General features: G+C 54.8%; 3 protein-coding genes across 13 annotated transcripts; 2 read left to right on the top strand and 1 right to left on the bottom strand.

Annotated features, from left to right (window-relative positions):
* Window positions 1–1,010: 1,010 nt before the first annotated feature.
* Window positions 1,011–4,421, top strand: YPEL3 (yippee like 3). 10 transcript variants are annotated; one of them, XR_011524775.1, is made up of 7 exons: window positions 1,027–1,213; window positions 1,864–2,046; window positions 2,151–2,194; window positions 2,408–2,516; window positions 2,853–2,937; window positions 3,159–3,313; window positions 3,932–4,421. XR_011524775.1 is itself a non-coding variant. In XM_070568122.1 (6 exons), the coding sequence occupies exons 2-5, from the start codon at window positions 1,930–1,932 to the stop codon at window positions 2,913–2,915; spliced, it is 333 nt and encodes a 110-aa protein (XP_070424223.1). In that variant the 5' UTR covers window positions 1,020–1,213; window positions 1,864–1,929; the 3' UTR covers window positions 2,916–2,937; window positions 3,932–4,421. The 10 variants fall into 10 exon arrangements, 6 of the variants coding, with proteins under 6 accessions (XP_070424220.1, XP_070424223.1, XP_070424221.1 ...); XR_011524776.1 differs by having other exon boundaries at window positions 1,070–1,316; XM_070568122.1 differs by lacking the exon at window positions 3,159–3,313 and having other exon boundaries at window positions 1,020–1,213.
* Window positions 4,422–4,870: 449 nt separating this feature from the next.
* On the top strand, window positions 4,871–9,737 carry TBX6 (T-box transcription factor 6). The gene is made up of 8 exons (XM_008514251.2): window positions 4,871–5,678; window positions 5,764–5,989; window positions 6,925–7,192; window positions 7,274–7,420; window positions 7,498–7,568; window positions 8,708–8,781; window positions 8,864–9,047; window positions 9,130–9,737. Exons 1-8 carry the CDS (start codon window positions 5,561–5,563, stop codon window positions 9,338–9,340), a joined length of 1,299 nt encoding a protein of 432 aa, XP_008512473.1. The 5' UTR covers window positions 4,871–5,560; the 3' UTR covers window positions 9,341–9,737.
* A 406-nt stretch (window positions 9,738–10,143) lies between these two features.
* Window positions 10,144–17,973, bottom strand: PPP4C (protein phosphatase 4 catalytic subunit). 2 transcript variants are annotated; one of them, XM_070568114.1, is made up of 9 exons: window positions 17,805–17,973; window positions 17,410–17,569; window positions 13,579–13,630; window positions 12,989–13,039; window positions 12,668–12,769; window positions 11,893–12,066; window positions 11,674–11,800; window positions 10,662–10,851; window positions 10,144–10,578 (listed from the first exon to the last, which is right to left on the bottom strand). In XM_070568114.1, exons 2-9 carry the CDS (start codon window positions 17,505–17,507, stop codon window positions 10,449–10,451), a joined length of 924 nt encoding a protein of 307 aa, XP_070424215.1. In that variant the 5' UTR covers window positions 17,508–17,569; window positions 17,805–17,973; the 3' UTR covers window positions 10,144–10,448. The 2 variants fall into 2 exon arrangements, with proteins under 2 accessions (XP_070424215.1, XP_070424216.1); XM_070568115.1 differs by having other exon boundaries at window positions 13,579–13,694; window positions 17,805–17,921.
* Window positions 17,974–19,198: the final 1,225 nt, after the last annotated feature.

Raw genomic sequence — 19,198 nt, 5'->3', positions numbered from 1 at the left:
CCCTTGCAGGAGCAAGGCCCCCTACCCCTTCAGAGCCACAGATAATGATTCCATTCTCCTGAGGCCACTAAGAGCCCCAGGCACACAGCAAGGGGCTTGACTTGCCCCTGTGGGCCTGTCAGCTGGCTGCAGAGGGTGGGGCTGGCTGGGACAGCGCCCATGTGCTGCCTCAGACATTCCAACCTTCCATTCCCAGGTCTCCTACTCCAGACCCCAAATTCCTCAGCCCTCTCCAGCCTGCGTACCTTATTCATTTAATGAATGACGTATTTCACAAAAAGTAGTCGTTTATTGACTACTCTAGGCCAGGCTGGGGAGTGGGGCCCCTGCAGGGAACAAGACTAGTATGGCAGACGTGTTTAAACAGACATTTTCAACTGAGTTCAGAGCTGAGAAAGAGAAAGGAGGAAGACCACAACAGACATGTAACCCTGCCTGGAAGGCAGGGACAACAGAGAAGGCTGCCTGAAGGAGGTGATGCTCCACAGTAGGAGCTGGCTTGTTCTGAGGCTCTGGCTCCCAGGGGAATGACACAGATGGACACCTTTAGCTCTTCCATTCCAAGAGTCTGTGCCTGGTGCTATGGCAAAGTCCGTGGAATCAGACAAAAGTGAGAATCCTGACTTTGCCTCTTACTAGCTGGTTAACTTCGGGAGAGCCGCTACACCTCTCCGAACCTCAGTTCCCCGGTAAAAATGGGAACAATAGCAGAAGCTGCTTCATAGGATTGCTGCGGGGATTAAGAGAGAGGGGCACCGGCGGCGGGTGAACGCAGATAGTTGACTGTTTCCCGGGGGCGTGCGTCCAAACGCCATCCTCCTCCTAAACCCACACGAGGTCAGGAACCTCAGATCCTTGCCCCCTCAAGGACCGCGGGACGCCAGGGCGGCCGGCCGCCCGGGTTACCGGCCGCAGCCGCATTTCCGGGCCGGCGGGAGCCGGGAGCAGGGGGAAGGGCAGCCCAGGCCCGCACCGGCCGCTGTGTGACGCGCCCCCTCATTTGCATGCTGCGCGCCGATTGGCCGCGGCGGCCGCCGGGACCAAAGGCCGGCCCCCTCCCCCTCCCGCCGCAGCCGCGGCAGCAGCTGGTCTCGGTGTAAACAAGTCGCGGCGGCTGCGATCCTGGGCCGGGGGGGACGGCGCCCACCAGGAGCGCCCCCCACACCCAGGCCAGGCCACCTCGGCGGACCGGGCCCCCGCGCGCCCAGGCGAGGTGAGGCCCGCATCGTCAGCGCTGCGCGTCGCCCCGCGCCCCCGCCCAGCCAGCGAGGACTGTCCCCTTCCCCCGGCGCCCGCCCCCCACCCCTACGCTCCAGGTGAGCCCCGGGGTGTCAGGTAAGGTTCCTCGATGCAGGTAAGATCTCCTCGACATAGACAAGGCCTCAGCGTCCCCGGATAAGAGCCCCTCTTCTCATTGAGGCCTCCTGCCTTCTCCAGGTGAGGGACCCTCTCCCCAGGTGAACTCCCTGTACCTCAAATGAAGCCCCCCCCCTTTGCCCAGCAGTTCAGATGAGGTCCTAGGGACCATCCAATTCCTAACCCCTCCATGCTCCCCCTAAACGAAGAACTGACGGCTCATCCATGCTAAAGCCCCTTCCTCCGACTTCAATTGCCAGGCCAGCAGGGGTGGGGCTGAAAGCAGGTGGGTGACTCATCCTGTGCTCCTCCTAGCCTCAGTTTCCCTATCGATGCAACTCCAGGCCTCCTCAGTGAGTCAAAACGGAGATGGTAGTAGCCCCTGGAGAGGCTGCTGGCTCTGGGGAGAGGAGACAGCAGCCAAGTGTGACAGAGTCCCAGTGGCCCTGGGTGTGCTTGTATGTGTGTGGCCCAGGTCCTGACAGCCCACTCACTTCCTCCCTGCAGGCACTGGGCTCCCTCTGCTCCCCTTGGGCTGCTCCCCGCGTGGGGCCACTGCCCCCGGCCCCCGCCATGGTGCGGATTTCAAAGCCCAAGACGTTTCAGGCCTACCTGGATGATTGTCACCGGAGGTATAGCTGTGCCCACTGCCGCGCTCACCTGGCCAACCACGACGACCTCATCTCCAAGGTAACCAGGTCACAGTTGGGGCTGGAATGGGAGGCTAGAGGGGCTGCCTGAAAGCTCCCCACCAATAGACTTGACCCCCCTTTTCTCTCCCTCCCAACCTTTAGTCCTTCCAGGGCAGTCAGGGGCGTGCCTATCTCTTCAACTCTGTGTGAGTATTTGGCCTCCCTTCTTGCTTTCCTTGACCTCTGTTGTGACCTGTGACCCCTGGCATCGTGCTAAGACTCCTAGAGTCCCCTGGTTCAGGCAGGAAGCTGTTATTGCCCTTTTCTTGGATGCTAAGGACAGACACAGTTGGATACAAGATAGAGGGGGGCCTTCTGATGGCGGGACCCTCCCTGGGACTGCCCCCATGTCCCCGCAGGGTGAACGTGGGCTGCGGGCCAGCCGAGGAGCGGGTGCTGCTGACAGGTCTCCATGCTGTCGCTGACATCCACTGCGAGAACTGCAAGACCACTTTGGGCTGGAAATATGTGAGTCAGTGACCTCTGACCCCAGGCTAGCCTTTGACCTGACCTCACATCACCTCCTCATCACAAGCAGTCATCTGGTAATCTTTCAGAGTGTACAGGCCCAGCTCACATGAGTAAAACTATCTTTTCATTCTCTGACCATGTTCTCTTCTCTCGCATCCTGCAAGGGCTTTTAGAATTTTTCCTTTAACGCATCCCTCTCCTCACAGGCACAAGCATCCCCATTTTAGAGATGAGGATATAATCAGAATTACCATGTACTGAATGCTTATGTGCCCTGCACTGTTATGTGCTTGGCATATATTATCTTATTCAATCGTTGCAACAATCCTATAGGTAGAGTCTATTCTTATCTCCACTTTACAGAAGAAGAAAGGAATGCCCAGAGATGTTAGGTAACTTGCACAAGGTCACACAACTGGTAAGTAACAAAATAGGGACCAGAATTCTAGTTTTGTTTTTTAACTCCAAACCCTTGACCCCCAGCTTCTATTGCCCTTCAGATGATCAGAGAAATTGCCCAAGATCCCACAGCAACCTGGAATTTGGGTCTCTGAGCCTCCATTTCCCCTGCCCTCATTGCCACTGCTGCTGTCCAGGGTCTGATTTCTCTTTCCTGAGTCTCATTTCCTTATCTGGCAGTGGAGGATACAGCCACTACCTGGCATCCAAGATTGTTATGGGGATCAGATTAGATGGCACAAAAGAAGATGCTCTTGAGAAACTGCAAGGGACAGGATTCTTGAGGTGTCACTTGGAGCTGTGATGCCTCTGTGAGGCATCTCTGGATGCCCCAGGCAAGAGACAGGCAGATAGACAGCCCTGACCTGAGTTCACCCCTAGCCCTGCCACAGATTTGCTTTGTGTCCCCAGACAGGTGGCTTGGTCTCTGTGGACCTCTGTAAAATAAAGAGGTGGCCTAATCCAGAGATTAAAAACTCAAGTTCTTGGGGGACCAAGCAGATACTGTGGATCTGCAAAAGGGGCAGCATAGACCTGGGGAGGAAGGATGGTTGTGGCAGACTGGAGTGAGCATGGCCTGCCTATATTTTAGTATTTTAAAGTTATTTTTATTAAACTCTGTTGGCCAAACAAAACACAGGTATAGGCCAAAACTGGCCCTCAGGCTACTGGTTTGTAATTCCTGGATCTTTGTTGGAGCCATATCCTCTCTGTTGGAGAGCCAACATTAGTACTTAAAAAGTACCTGTGATTCACAGAGTTCTGTCTGTCCCCTGTTAGTGAGAAACCTGGCCCCGCCATTTACCGGCTTTGTATCTGTGGGCAAGTGGCTTGGCTTCTCTTGGTGACAGTTCCCCCGTATGTAAAATGGGGCCAATCATATCCACTCCCCAACCCCTATCCCTTTTGGTAAGACCCTTGCCCCAGAGTGACGGCCTCTCCCCTCTTTCCAGGAACAGGCCTTTGAGAGCAGCCAGAAGTACAAAGAGGGGAAGTACATCATTGAACTCAACCACATGATCAAAGACAACGGCTGGGACTGACCCCTGCCTCTGCCGCATGTGGCTCCAGCCCGGCCTGGCCGCCAGGGGGCGCCACTGGCTTCCCTCCACACGAAGGGAGCTCTGGACCTTCAAGGCCTCTGCAGAGGAAGGATCCAGCTCCTGTACATATATTTTATTGCATGCACTGTGACCTTGGGGGGGGAGCTCAGAAGGTGGACGACGCCCCCGCACCTCCCCGCGATCTGGCTGGCTTGGATCTCGTTTTTAACCCCTTCCTGCCCCGCCTGCCCTATAGATATGGCCTACGTGCTGCTCTCTTCGCCCCAGTGCACCATCTGCCCTGTGAACTTCTTCTCCCACTGGGCCCCTCTTACCCCAGGCGCGTCTGCTCCCCTTGTTCTGTAGCGTTTGTACATAATAAAACAATGGAGTGGAGACAGCCCAGGCTCATGTGGAATCCGGGAAAGTGGGTCTCCATGCAGATTCCTGCCTCTATAGACCTGTTCCTTTTTGAGCCCCGACGGGGCCGGGGGTAGGTACGGCGGTCAAAGCTGGGGGCCTGTATTCCTGGGGCCTGGCTTCAGCCATCTTCTCTAGGACCCAGGATTTGTCTTACTGCCGGTAGAGATTCCCGCGCTCACTCTGGGCTCCCTAGGCCTTGACCTCGGCTGATCTGCGTCTTCTCGGCCTTAGCGTTTTGCCGCCGCCTGGGGGCAGCGCTCCTGCGAGACCACCGCACCGCCAGTTTCACCGCCCCTCTCGTCTCAACTACAACTTCCAGCGGTCCCAGCGGCAAGTGTCTGTCTCCTCCGCGCCGAGCCTCGGCGCTGGGCCTGCTGGGAAGTGTAGTTCCGAGGGCGCCTCAGCGCGGGACCTTCTGGGAAACCCAGGCGCCAGAGACTGTCGAGCTGTGGGCGCCTCTAAACTTTTGAGACTTGGCCGAGGGTGAAGGTTTTTCAGAATAGGAAGCAGGAAAGACTGCAGGGTTTAGGCCTCAGTTGCGGACTCCTCGAGGTCCCCACTGCCCGCGTAACAAGCTCAGGCCGGGTCCCTCCAGCTCTGCTCTTTCCCTCCCTCCAGTCATGCTTAGTCCCTCCAGCCCTGTCCTCCAAGTGAAGGGAGGTCACCTGCCAGAAAAGTCTGGGGGCCAAGATCTGTCCCAGGACTCCGGTCTCCATCCCAGGGTCCAGGTCCCGCCCCTCAGTAGCTTATCCCTAGCCGGGGCTCCCCCCGTGGGAACGGGGACCAGCTGGCCGGAAGCGCCAAACTGCATCCCTGTCCGAGCCCAGGGGGATCAATCAGGCCGAGGAGTTAATTATGTAATGAGGGGGCAGGGGGTCGGGGCTAATGAAGCCTGGGGGGAGGAGGGGGGAGGGGAGGGTACCCAGGTATCCGGCCCCCTCTTGGACCCCTTCCAGGCCCCAGGGGTCTCCACCCCAGCCCAACTCCAGGGCCCCAAAGAGGGGAGGGGCTGTGATCCTGGGTCTGGAAGAGGCTGAGCTGTGAGCTATAAAGGGGGCATCACTCAGCAGTGGGGGACTCCAGGCAGCGTGATCTGAAGCCAAACAGGACTACTCCATGTACCATCCACGGGAATTGTACCCCTCCCTGGGGACTGGCTACCGCCTTGGGCCCCCTCAGCCTGGGGCAGATTCCAACTTCCCACCCGCCCTGGCAGAGGGCTACCACTATCCCGGTGAGCTTTGGGATGAGCTCCTGTGTGCGGATTGAGGGGGCTGCTGTGGCCCTTGGCTGGCTCCTCATTCTCCTCTCATCTCCAGATCTGGACACTCCTAAACTGGATTGCTTCCTCTCCGGGATTGAGGCTGCTCCCCGCACCCTGGCTGCTCCTCCACCTCTGCCCCCAGCCCTGGGCACTGAGCCAGCCCCACCAGCCCCAGAGGCCCTTCATTCACTCCCTGGCGTCAGCCTGAGCCTGGAGAACCGGGAGCTGTGGAAAGAGTTCAACTCCGTGGGAACAGAGATGATCATCACCAAAGCTGGGAGGTGAGGGGGCTAGGCCAGGATCAGAAGACCCAGGGTGTCCCTGGTGGGGGTCTCTTGGGAACGGCAGAGTTCCTGGTGATGGCGCTAGGTTTGAGGGTTTCTAGGGGGAATAGAGCTCTGCCTAAGTTCACAGTGTGATTGTGGCCTGGGTCATTCTATGGCCAGGGTCAAGTGTCAGTCTGTGTAGTCTGTGGCTGGTTTAGGGACCAACCTTTGGCAAGGGTCATAGGTCAGTCTAGGCTGGGGTCAGAAAGTATGACTGGGTTATGGGTTAGTATGTGGCCTAGATCAGGGGGTCAGTCTGTGGCTGGAGTCAGGGTTCAGACTATGATTAGAGTCAAGGGCTGGCCAGTGACTGGCATCAGGGAAATCTGTCCAGGATCAGGGGTCAGTATGTGACCAGGTCCTGGGTCACCCTGGAGGCAAGGATGTGGTCAGTGTGTAGCCTGTATCGGGTCTTTATCTAGGCCAGGAGCTCAGGCCCTAGCATGGTAAGTCCTCTGCCCCGCTGAAGGCGGAGCATTTTTTTCTCCTGAAGCACATTTGTCCAGGTGCTGTAGATTCTGGTGCTGGAGATAGGGTGAGGAGGCCAGGGTAGAGAGCAGGAGGCCCCTGGCAAGATTTCCGGGAGAACAATGTGTCACCCCTGTTTCTTCAAATGGAGTTTGAGGGGCCAGGAGTCAGGAGTCGGGGCTCCGCTCCTAACCTGTTGTATAACCCTGGTCAGATCACCTGTCTGTCCTGTTTTCCGTCTGTGAAATGGGATGAGACAAGCTTCCAGCTCTAAGATCCTGCCCTCTGAGTTCTGATTCTACTTCCTTCAACATTTCTCTGACAGAACTGGGTGAGCTAGTGGCTATGGCCCCTTGCCAATGCTGGGCCCACCTATGGCCAGTGGATAGCTCCAGGCCCCTCCTATCCCCTTCCCTGTCCAGGCGCATGTTTCCTGCTTGCCGGGTATCTGTCACCGGCCTGGACCCCGAGGCCCGCTACCTGTTTCTTCTCGATGTGATTCCAGTGGATGGGGCTCGCTACCGCTGGCAGGGCAGGCGCTGGGAGCCCAGCGGCAAGGCGGAGCCCCGCCTGCCTGACCGTGTCTACATTCATCCTGACTCTCCTGCCACTGGTGCCCACTGGATGCGGCAACCTGTGTCTTTCCATCGTGTCAAGCTCACCAACAGCACACTGGACCCCCATGGCCATGTGAGGCCCAGGCTGGGACCCTAGAATGGGGGTTAGGGGTGGGGCCCAGGGCAGGGGTCACTCTCGTTTCTTCTCTCCCAGCTGATCTTGCACTCCATGCACAAGTATCAGCCCCGTGTACACTTGGTGCGGGCCGCCCAGCTTTGCAGCCAACACTGGGGGGGCGTTGCCTCCTTCCGCTTCCCTGAAACCATGTTCATCTCCGTGACAGCCTACCAGAACCCACGGGTAAGTGACCCTGCTTGAGGGGGTGGTGGCGCCCTGCCCAGGCTGCAGGAGCTTTGACCTTGAATGTGTGCCCCCAGATCACACAACTGAAGATTGCGGCCAACCCCTTCGCCAAGGGCTTCCGGGAGAACGGCAGAAACTGTAAGAGGTGGGCATTGTTCATTCACTCACTCGTTCATTCAACAAATGTTTATTAATCACCCACTATGTGCCAGGCACTGTGCTGGATGCCAGGAACACAATGGTAAATAAGCACATTTATTCACTCACTGATTCAGCAGACACTTATTCAGCACCTGCTGTGTGCCAGGCACAGCTCTAGGCCCTGGAGATGCATCAGTGAACAAAACAAACCAAACCCCTGCCCTCATGGAACTGATACTCTTCTAGTGGGCAGACTAGACAGGTAAACAAGGGAAATAAAATATTATATAATATGTTAGGAATAAGTTCTAAAGATTAAAGCAAGCACGGAAGGGCTGGAGTGAGGCGTTCGATTAGAGGCCTGGAAAGGTCCTGAAGGAAGTATGGGAGGAAGCCATGTGGATATGAGGAAAAGCTTGCCAGGGAGTGGGAACAGCATGTGCAAGGGCCATGAGGTGGGAGCATGCTGGAGTGGAATCAGAGGCAAGTTGAGAGGTGATGCTCCCGCTGGATTATGTTGGACAGTAAAGGTTTAGTGAAGACTTTGGTTTCTATTCTGAGTACTGCCCCCTCAGAGCCGGCCTTGCCCTCAAGGAGCTTACAGTCAGGCAGAAGACAGAGACATTACTCACCCTAACAAATGTAAAAGTAGAACTGTTGACAAATGTTATCAAGGAGGGTGTGTGGTGCTGTGGGAGGTCGGGAGGACTTCCTTGAGGAAGTTCTACTTGAACTGAGACAAGAAGGATGAGCTAAGTTGGTGAAGAGGAGACAGAAGAGGATTCCAGAGTGGAGCTGAAAGGCAGCTACCGTGGAGATGGACACAGTGAGCAAGGTAGGACGAGCTGGGTTCGGACCATACCTTGCCCTTGTAGCTTGGGAAGGAGTTGCTGTTGATTCTAAATGCAATAGGAAACCACTGGAAAGTTTTAAGTGGGAAATAAATCCCAGCTTGGCCACTTTCTAGTCATTTAATTCTCTAGCCTTCAGTTCCTTCATCTGTAAAATGGGTATAATAACGGCACCTACCTGATATGGTCCCCGGGAGGGTGAAATGCCTGGCACCTGGTAAGTGCTGTTATTACCATCATCACCATCACCACCATCACCACCACCACCATCACCACCATCATTGTTCCCCAGGGAGCGAGATGCCCGTGTGAAGAGGAAACTACGGGGCCCAGAGCCAGTAGCCACAGAGGCCTATGGGAGTGGAGGTGAGTGTAGTCCCAATGGTGATGGAGACAGGCCTGAGATGCTGATCCTCCTTAGCCCAACCTGTCCCTTCTCTCCCCCCAGATGCACCAGGTGGTCCCTGTGATTCCACATTGGGTGGGGATATTCGTGAGTCAGATCCAGAGCAGGCCCCAGCCCCTGGGGAAGCTGCCCCTGCCTCAGCTCCTCCATGTGGTGGCCCCAGTGCTGAGGCCTACCTTCTGCACCCTGCAGCTTTCCACGGGGCCCCTGGTCACCTTCCAACCAGGCAAGTGAGACAAGGGCACAGGGCTGGGCTGTTCCAGGCTGGAGGTCCCACTCCCGTTCTGACACCTCTCCCCCCACTTCAGGAACCCCAGCTTCCCTGAGGCTCCAGACTCTGGGCACCCAGCCCCCTACTCAGCTGCATTCCTGGAGCTGCAGCCCGGGCCAGGGGCCTCAGGATACCCAGGAGCTCCCCCAGCACCCTTTGCCTCGCATTTCCTCCAAGGGGGCCCCTTCCCCCTACCTTACCCTGGACCTGGGGCTTACCTCGACGTAGGCTCCAAACCAATGTACTGAGCTATTGCGAGGCCCCTTTGACTCCCTCCTTGTCTTCCATTACAAACCTCCAGTTCCCTTCCCCCAGGCCTATAGCCCCACTTCCACTGGCCCCATCCCCCACACCAAATGGCTGCGTTGGGCCTCTCCTCTCCACTTCACACTTTGATTTCACTCCCACCCCCCTCTGGCTTCAAAGCTCTGGCTAAGCTGCCGAGAGTCCAGCTGGGGCCAGCTTCCCCTTCCCAGCTCTCACCTCTCACCTCCGTGTGAATGGAGGGAGGCTCTGCCTAGCCAAATGGGCGTCGGACCAGCGCTCCCACCTCCCGGGCCTCACCCTTGGGCTCCTCACCCTGTCTCTTCTCATCACCAGAGTATTTTTGTTAATAAAACTCTAAAGACACTGGTGCTCTGGAAACATTGGGCTAATGGTGTTTGCCATTGGGCGGTGCTAGGTGAGCAAAGGTTTCGTGGGGAGACCCAGGCCCGGACCCAGACTTGCCATTTCCAGTTGCTTGACCTTGTGCACATAAATCAACCTGATCTGGGCCTGTTTCCTCTTCAGGAAAATCAATGTCCTGACATTCACCGTTTTGAAAATTAAAACAGGCCTCTGAGGACCCAGCCCTCTACCTGGCACTCAGGAAGCCCTCAGGAGAGGTCGCTGTCACTGGATGGGGACCAGGAGGCTTTAGGCAAGTTGACCGGCCTGAGCCTCACCTTCCGGGCAGGATTAGGGCTCTGGTGCAGTCAAGGGCCTCACTGGCCCTTGGTCCCAGGGCAGCATCGCTGCTCAGTTCCAGTCAAGTCTGACCAAACCCAAAGACCATTTTTCTTCTTTTATTAGAATTTTTTTCTTTTCTTTTTCTCAAAATTTTTATCTAAAAACAAAAACGAAAAAAAATTATTGGAAACTTCATAGTTCAACTGGGGAGAAAGGAGAGGAGGAGCATGGAACTGAAGCTCCAAGCCTCTTCAGAGAAAGTCCTCACCCTCGAAGTGCCCTCTTTAGGGCGAGAGCAGAGCCGGGGACAGCACCCCTCCATGCCCAGCCTCTGTCTGGAGAAGAGGGCAGAGTCACAGTGGTCCAAAGGCCAGAGGGGCTGGAGGGGGACAGGGGCCAAAGGGGTCAGAGGAAGTAGTCGGCCACGGGCTTCTTGGAGGGGATGCCCCGTGTCTCTTGGGGAGCAGCCTCGAAGATGATGAAATCTTTCTGGAGATGCTCGTCCAGCTCCAAGATGGCAGCCACATTCCCACAGCTGGAAGTGAGAGGACAGCAGTGTTGGAGTGTGTCAGCCTAGATCCCCACCCCTACCTTGACCTCCTGGCCCAGGCAGCTCACCGGTAGCAATAGTTGGGTGCCGACCACACCGTGAGCACAGTCTCATTGAAGTGCCACTTGTAACCTTCCATCACCAGTTGGTGGGCACGGCAGATCATGTCAATGTCGTTGGCTGCATTGAACTGGGCTACCACGTCACTGCCAAATAAGTAGCCAGCCCCCCGGGGGCTCACACCCCAGCCAGTTGTGTCTGAAGCAAATAAAGGTACGGATGGGGAGAGGGTGTCTTCAAGGCTTCTCTGGTTGTCTATTGCCCTTCGAAGGAGAGTATCCTCTCCCCCTCCCTCCCTGAGACCCACGGGGCAAGAGCACAGGGCCTGAATGTGTTCTGGGGGATCCTGGGAGATAGGACAGCAAATGTTGAAGCAGATAAGCTCCAAAGAAGAAAGAATTTCCTGATAGTTGGAGCCACCTCATAATCAGAGTGACCATGTAATTTGCTGTCCAAACAGATACACACAAGAGTGAAAGGAGGTGCTCACAATCATCACGCTGGAATAGCAGGTGTGAACAAGGGCTGTCCTGGCCAGCCCAAGTACCCAGGCAGGGGCACGGCCGTGAGGGACTGGAGGCTGTGTGTGGTACAGCAGAAAGAGCTCTGGACTGGCATCTGGGAGACTTAGCTTCAGTCTTGGCTCTGTTTCACACTAGCTGGGGAACCCCACAAAATGAGGGGCCCTCAGTGGGAATCTAACCTCTACAGAAGCACCTTCGCATTCAAGGAGCCAACAGTTTTGTCCTAAACAAGCCTCTAGGCCATGATATACATGCCCCAACTCCCTCTCTGAGCTCAAAGTACCCAGCTAACCATGCTCCACTTCCTCATGGAGGGCGCTGGCTGGGCAGCAGGTCGAGCACAGAGACCAGTGAAGACCGGCCCACTCTGCTCTTCCCCAATTGCACCTCGCCTGACTGTCCCTTCAGCATACTTACTTTATGCACAGGACTCCCTCAGTCTCTCCCCAAGCAAGGGTAGAACCTGCCGTCCCCTGCTCCGCCTGCCAGCCCTCACCTTCAGGGTCGGACCAGAGCAGATCACACATGGGCCCGTCATGAGGCACCTCTTGCTTTCGGTCAATTGTCCGGATCTGGTCCAGGGTCTGGATGGACGGGGAGAGACCCCCATGCACGCAAAAGATCTACAGGGGAGAGCACGAAAGGAGGGAACAGAGGCTGAGGCCCAGGCCTCTCCCATCCCACCAAACCCCATGGAGCCCTGGTGCCAGCCTACCTTGCCATCGATGATGGCCGAGAGGCTGAGGTAGTCAAAGATCTCAGTGCAGTAGCGCCACACCGTCACCGAGCCATATTTGCGTAGACACTCATCATAGAAGCCGTAGACCTGAGTGATCTGACGGCTCTCATGGTTGCCCCGGATCAGGGTGATGCGGTCAGGATAGCGAACCTGGAGGTAGCCATCAAGCCACGGCTGGGGTCTAGGACCTGTCTCCCCAGCATAGATCTCCTCACATCTGCCAGCCCCACTCCATCCTCCTCACCACTGCCCTGGCCCAGATTCATGTCATCTCTTACCTGAATCATGCTGCATCCACCTCATAAGCTCCCAGTCCCTCCTCCAGAGGATGCAAAGCTGACCCCTGCCCCATCAACTACAAACCTAATGGGTTCTCTTCCACCTACCAGGGACAGACCAAGTCCTTAGCAAGACATTCAAGGTGCTTTGTCATCTAGCCCCTTACCATCTCTCTCCCACCAATGGATACTGTATCCAGTTGAACTCAACTCTTTGCCACTTTCTGAACAGTGAGCCTCTATTCCTCCCCTACAATGCCGCCCCTCTGACCTCATCCTCCAGGGGCCCAATCAGATGCCCCCCAGTCAAGGAAAGCTTCTCTGACCACCCCCTGCCAGGCAGCATCTGTCCCTGACCGGCAGCAGAGCTCAGAGTTGGGGCTGAGTGGCGCAGGAGTTGAGGGCAGAAAGGACGCAGATGGGTCAGGCCTGAGGTGGCCTAGGTTTGGGCTCCAGAAAACAAGGGTTCTCACCTTAAGTGCCAGCAGCAGGAGGAACGTTTCGACGCTATAGAAACCACGATCCACAAAGTCCCCCATGAAGAGGTAGTTGGTCTCAGGGACATCACCTCCCACCTGGGGGGAAGGACGAGGTTCTGCTTGGTCCTAACTGTCCCCCACCCACTGTGGTGGCCTGTTTTCCTGTCAAGTTAAGGCCTGTCTTTCATGAAGGGCCCAGCTAACTAGAGGCCTCCTGCCCCTACTCCACTCACCAAATTCAAAGTTTTCACTCTCAATAAAGGCTCTTCCAGCCAATCCCCCAGGTCACCTTTCCCAGCGTTTCCCCACACTCACTCTGAACAGCTCCTTGAGGTCATAGAATTGTCCATGGATGTCACCACATACCTGGGAAGCGAGAAGGGGGGTCGGAATTCACTCGGTCCGAAAGCCTCTGCTCCCAGCGGCTAGCCTTCAAACACCCACTGCTTTAGGAGATCCTTATTGCTCCTGGCTAAGCCTCTACTTCTCAAGGTCCAAACTCTACTCTCTCACCCCAAGTTAGCCTGGTCTGGAATCCGCCCTCATCCCACAGTGAGTGCCAGCTATTCTGTGGGCAAGCTCTAGAGCTAGGTCTTTCCAGCTAGACTGGTAGCTCCTGGAGGACCTGGCCCTCCTCTCCCAACTCCTCTCAAGGTAACCCAGAATAAAGGTACTAATAACACAGAAAACATAGAAACACGGGGAGAAGAATCAGTCACCAAATTAAGAGTCCTTCTGCCCTGGCCAAGAGCATCCCCCCAACAAATCAAAAGACCCTTCCCAAAACATCCATTTCTTATAGCAAAGCTCCCCTGAAGATGGGGAGGGGACAGATACATGGGGCTTTCTGGGCTCCCTGGGATGAGGGGTAGACTTTTGGAGCCTGAAAGACTAAGGGTACTCACTGTGACTGGCGAGTCCACCCTCTGCACGTTGCTTTCCTCTACCAAGATCTCTCTGGAGACAGGAGAAGACCAGGGTCACCACAGCCAGGCCAGCCCAGCCCAATTCCTGACCTTTTCTGAGGGGGAGGGGAGGATATGGGGTGGTCCTTGAACCTCTAGGGGGCAGGAGCGAGGTGTGCAATTTCCCCAGGATAGGCTGACCACAGCGCTCACTGCTCAACACCCTTCCACGGCTCCCGGCTGCCAACAGGCCAAAGCCCAGGCTCTTGTTCCAGCATCCAAAGCCTGCCCAAGTAGGACGTGACTCTCCCGGCCTTGACCCTCCCTGCTGCTTCCTTTCATGCAGCCAGCACTCACAAAGAAAATCTATCCCCTCCTCTCCACACAGAGCCCTCTCTCCGTTCATGTTGCTCTCTCAGTCTGGAGCACTCTGAGACTGTGCCCCTGGCTGGGCTCTCCAGATCCTCTCTACCCATCATAGGGGCCTTCTCCCAAAATGTCCAAAGGCACAGGGGGGTCCCCTGGGCAGGCTAGTCATCAGATGTGATAGGCCGTGATCAGATGTGCTCCCCGTCAAAGTGATATGCTGTTGCTACTTTCCCATTATTTATTTAGAGGAAGCAAGGACTTCGTTCTTTCATTCCTCCTTGCAGTGCAGTCTACTTCTCCTTGAGTGAGCATGACACACAACTACTTTGTCAGTTATAGACACTCAATTTCAGTAGTACCATATTTCCAGATTTCGTCCTCGATAACAGCGGTGGTGAACATTCCAGTTCACATCATGCACCAGGACTGTAGTAAGAGCTTTGCATGGATGAGGCATGCCATCAGTCACCCTCAAACACAGGCACTTGGATGATCGCCACTGCTCAAATGAAGTTAACTGGCCACAGTCATATAGATGGGACTTGAACCAAGACAGCCTGGCTCCAGGGTCTGGCTCTTATACAGCTATCCTGATGTGGGAGGGCCCCAAGCACTGGTTCAGGCCCCTCTCTTTCTCCCACTAGGGGAGGAGCTCCCTGCATGTCCCTCAGGGTGCTCTGTATGACAAAGGCAGCTCAGGGAGGCATGCCTTGGCTTTCTGGGGATGGGAGGAGGCACTGGCGGTGGTCCAAGGGGCCACAGACAAGCAGGCTCTCCCACCTGTATTGCATCTTGTGTTGAACATCCTCCCACATCAACTGCTTATAATGACCTTGCCAACTGACTAGAGGAGGTTCCTTTCATCCTCATCTGACAGATAAAGAAACACGCTTAGGAAAAAAAGGGACAGCATCAAGGTGACAAAGCTGGGGAATGGCTGAATTGGACCTCAGTAGCCCAATCTCTTGAGAATTTATGCCAGCCCTTTCTAAATTCTGGGTCAAAACCCCACCTGAGTGCCAGTAGGGCCCTAGCATGGTCATGGTGGAAGGCCCAGCCTCCAACCCCAGCTCTGTCACTTGTAGCATAACACCAGCTCTCCCAGAGCTCACATCTGCTCACCTTGACTTCCACAATGAACACTATCTTTAGGAAGTGCCTACGCAAGTGCCACGCCCTGGTCCTGGATATGCAGAATCTCATTTGAACTCCATAATGATTTCAAAGACTTGGAGAGATAAAGTGACTTGATCAAGGTCATATTGTTTATAGGTGACAAAGCTGGGATTCATACTGGAGGCCACCTGATTCAAAATGTCAAATATGCTGACATTTTTAACAGGAGGAGGTTCAACTCCCACACTTCAGGCCTCTAGAGTTTCACAGGTTTGAGTCTATGTACCCTCTGAGCAAGCTGAAGCTCTTGACTGCCAGCCTTGGCCTGGACTCCTGGTGGGTCCCCCAGGAGGCCATGGCCAGGTGCTAGAGTTGGCACCCCTTCAGATTGGGCCTGGGATAATAGTGGCCAACTCAGGCCTCAGCCTAGTACCTCCTAGCTCCATCTCAGTTTCAACTGTGCAAGACTCTCCCACCCCTCAGTCCGCTATAGCTCCCTACTGCCTCCCACACAGTCTAAATGTCTCTGCCTGGCTGTCAATGAGCACGGAGTATAGTGCAAGACCCGGATCCAAGACCCACCTCCCCTCCAACCAGCGGCAAGACATTATCTTCTCTGAGGCTCAGTTTCCTCTTCTGTGAAACCCTCACCCCTGCCCTGCCTATTCCACAGGGCTGCTGCAAAGAGCAATGGAGACTGAATACATCTCTGTTTTTCTGAAATCTCCACAATGCTATCCAAGCATTAGCTACTACCACCAACAAATGGATGTAGGCCCTGTGGAGAGAGAAGACTTATTGGAAAAACAACGGTGCCAGGCAGCAATTGGTTTAAGTTCCTAAAAATGCCAATCAAGACTGAGTAATCAGGGATGACTAAAAACATCTTGGGGTCTGGTCAGGGAAATTTTCTCGAGCTGGCAAAACATAGAAAAGCCATAGACAAGGATTTAAAAAGGGGCCTTGCTTGTTCACCAAACCCATGCAGGCCCTGATGGCCACAAGTTCAGAACCCAGCTCTGCCACTTTCTCTCTGGGTGACCTTGATCAAGTCACTAGTCCTCTAGGGGTCATGGCTTCCTGTTCTGTAAAATGAAGTAAATAATTCCAACCTCACGAGACTGCTGTAGGGAGGAAATGGACTAAGTTCTTTGCTAGTACAAGGCCAGGCTAATAATAGGCCTGTTGTTCAATAAATATGGGATAATTCTGCTGGCTCTTTTCCCACAATTCCTCACCTTGGTGGAAGCCACAGTCAAACAGGAACTCAGAGGAGGCAGGTAACTGGTCTCCTCGCTGTTACCTACACATCTCAGGGCCTCCACTCCTACTATCATCCTGCTCCCATCAGCTACTCAAATTATTTTCATCTTTCAAGACCAACTTCTCTTAAAAGCCTTCCCTGATGACTTCAGTTCCTATCACCATTGTCCTCGTCCTTCACAGTAACAACAATAACACCTAGAAGACTGCTGAGCACTCACTGTACCAAAGCACTATGCTAATCCCAAGCACCAACTGACTGACTCTTCACGACCATCGTATGAAGCGCTATTATTCCCACTTTACAGATCAAGAAACTGAGTCTCAGAGACCTCGAGATCACCAACACAGCTAGTAATTAGCAGAGCTCAGATTCCAAACTAGAGCCACGGCATTCTAAAGTCTGGGCTCTTAACCACTACATCATTCTATTTCCCACCTATGAGTTGGGCCCCTCTCCATAATCATGCTTAATTCTACTCTGGCTTATTTGCTACCATTTCTTAGGCTCCCACACTGAACGTGAGAAGGATCTACTCCACCTTCTTGCATTATGGCCTGAAAAGGGACAGGACACGGAGAACTGGCTTCAGACTCCATTCCTTACTTGCTGTAAGGGAGTCCTCACCTGTAAAATGGGGACAATACCACCCACCTTTAACAGTTGTCTTTGGAACTGAAACAATCTTATAAACCAGAGTCTTTACCTCTTCTGCCTTGAGCTTTTGTTCTTGCGGACATTCCCTTTTGTCACCTTATTCTTCAAAGTCTACCCGCAAAGTTGAGTTCCTCCAAAAAGCCTTCTCCGTTCCCTCGACAGATACAGTTGTTTCCTTAAGCTTCCCAAGTACTTTCTATGATTCTCTAACTCCACTGAAAATATATCATCTAATACTTTTATATGTCTTTATCCAGGTCTTTCTTCCCCCAACAGGCTGGCTGTTCCTCGGGGGAAGCGGCCCTATTCTGCTCCTCTCCGGGAAAGCTTCCAGAATAAGCCAGGCCCAAAGTTCTCAGCTGAGTCTGCCCCAGGCGGGAACCCCTGGGCAGCAGCCAGGCCTCTCTTGGGGCCGCCGGGCTCACCTGGCCTTAGCGCACAGGGCCTTAACTTCGCTCTCCTTGATGAGCTCGCAGCGCCGCAGCTGCTCGATCTGCCGGTCCAGGTCGCTGATCTCCGCCATGGCCCCCCCCGGCGCGGGTCAGAGCCGGGGCCACCGCCCCCTCCGCACCGCACAGGGGTCTCCTGGGAAGGGCGAAGACGAGCCCGCGGTTCAGAGTGTCCGGGACGGGGGGGAGGGACGCCGGGGGGGGGGCGCAACTCAATTCCGGAGCTGGCCCGGCCGCCCCCACCCCCGCCTCTCCTCACAGGGCCCCCGGACCCCCGGCGTCCCGCGACCCTGGCCGCCCCCGGCTAACTCCCGTCGAACCCCGCGGTCCCGCGCTAAGGACGGTGGCCTAGAGGAGTCTCGGACTATTACCGCCCCTGCGACTGCGGCGCCCGCTCTCGGGCTCCCTGCTTTCCTCCTTCCCTCCGATTTGGACCACCGCCACCGCCGCTCCTACTTCCGGCCCCGCCGCGGAAGCAAAGTGAGGCCAGTTCCGCCGCGCTCCGGACGTGACGTCATATACACCCCCCTCCCCCGCCGCGCCCTGAGCCCTACCTCACAAGCCTAAGAACGGCTGAGTGCCAAGGGACCGGATGTCGGCAGCGAACGAGCGGAAGTGATTGTGGGCTAAGCCGATTGGCGCTGTGAGCGCTTTGAGGGACCCCTGTCCAGTCCCGTCCCATCTCGGTTAGGGAAACTGAAGCCGAGCCGGGGCTCCGCCTTGTAACTTTATGTTGCACGTTTTTGTTTACCAGCTTTACTCGGCCTCCCCCATTACAATCCCTGACGGATGGAACTTGCTTTGGTTCACCCTTGCGGCCCTAGTGCTTAGAACAAGGCCTGGCACAGTAGGCATACGTGGGTATTTGCTGATGGATGAAGGAATCCCAGTCCAGATCTCTTTCTCTGGCCCCAGAGAAATCTCTGCCATGGAGGAACTCCGAAGTTAGAGGCAGAAAGGAGTTCACCTCCCCCACACCAAGCCTCTGCCTCAGTCAACATGACCTCCCTAATTCTAGAATGGTCCCCTTGACGCCCCTCAGTTACTTTCTGTTTTTTCTTTCTTTTTTGAACAGGAGAAACTGGCTCAGAGATTAACTTGTTCGTGGTTACATAGTTAAGAATTTTGGGTTTGAATCAAGGTTAAAATTTGAACCCAGGAAAGCTGCGTTCTCAGTTCTAGTTTCTCCTCCTTCTGTCACTTTCTTTCTGGAGCTCCCTTTGTCACTGTAAAATAAGAAGTCCAAAATTCCCCCAACCTAGTGTGTGAAGTCTTCTGCTTGCCTAGTCTCTTTGCTGCAGGCAGAGGAAGCAAACTTTAAGAAAACTTCAGTGTCTGAGCCCTTTTGGAATGTTCTTTTTGCTATTTTTGACTGACATTCAATTTTTATTTGCTTTACGTTAGATTTTGTTTCAAATAGTTGAGTGAGGCTAGGCACGGAAGTGAGGGCAAAGTTTAGAGGGGCCCTAGGAAAGGGTTTGGTTTTGGATGTAGGCAACAGATGCATATGTGCACAGAGAAGCAAAGGCCCAAGTCCTTAACCTCCTAGAAGGTCCTAGGTCAGTCAGTTCAATGCAGATCACGATAGGGATTCAGTAGGTCCACAGATCAGAAAGGTCAAGATTTTTATTTCTCTGGAGGGGAGCTCAGACAGGAAAGGGCCCATATCAGGAAATGTGAGAAGTGGCCTGACTAACTTAGGTCCTTAGTTATGACTAGAATCTTTAATAGGTGAAAAGACCTGGTGTAGTTGCTTCTACACCCC

Source organism: Equus przewalskii, chromosome 12, assembly GCF_037783145.1.
Source record: "Equus przewalskii isolate Varuska chromosome 12, EquPr2, whole genome shotgun sequence".
Classification (NCBI taxonomy): domain Eukaryota; kingdom Metazoa; phylum Chordata; class Mammalia; order Perissodactyla; family Equidae; genus Equus; species Equus przewalskii.
Note: the sequence above shows the minus strand (reverse complement) of the source record. Positions and strands in the feature narration are given on the sequence as shown.

What these genes read in the sequence shown, in the direction of transcription:
- YPEL3 (XM_070568119.1), top strand. Translation starts at nt 1,930, where the DNA reads ATGGTGCGGATTTCAAAGCCCAAGACGTTTCAGGCCTACCTGGATGAT. An exon ending in ACGACGACCTCATCTCCAAG is followed by an intron (nt 2,047 to 2,150) that starts GTAACCAGGTCA and finishes CCCAACCTTTAG; the next exon opens with TCCTTCCAGGGCAGTCAGGG. An exon ending in CCACTTTGGGCTGGAAATAT is followed by an intron (nt 2,517 to 3,931) that starts GTGAGTCAGTGA and finishes CCCTCTTTCCAG; the next exon opens with GAACAGGCCTTTGAGAGCAG.
- PPP4C (XM_070568114.1), bottom strand. Translation starts at nt 17,507, where the DNA reads ATGGCGGAGATCAGCGACCTGGACCGGCAGATCGAGCAGCTGCGGCGC. An exon ending in ACCTCAAGGAGCTGTTCAGA is followed by an intron (nt 12,770 to 12,988) that starts GTGAGTGTGGGG and finishes CCTTCCCCCCAG; the next exon opens with GTGGGAGGTGATGTCCCTGA. An exon ending in GCACCCAACTATTGCTACCG is followed by an intron (nt 10,579 to 10,661) that starts GTGAGCTGCCTG and finishes TCTCACTTCCAG; the next exon opens with CTGTGGGAATGTGGCTGCCA.
- TBX6 (XM_008514251.2), top strand. Translation starts at nt 5,561, where the DNA reads ATGTACCATCCACGGGAATTGTACCCCTCCCTGGGGACTGGCTACCGC. An exon ending in CACTGGACCCCCATGGCCAT is followed by an intron (nt 7,193 to 7,273) that starts GTGAGGCCCAGG and finishes CTTCTCTCCCAG; the next exon opens with CTGATCTTGCACTCCATGCA. An exon ending in CCTGGTCACCTTCCAACCAG is followed by an intron (nt 9,048 to 9,129) that starts GCAAGTGAGACA and finishes CCCCCACTTCAG; the next exon opens with GAACCCCAGCTTCCCTGAGG.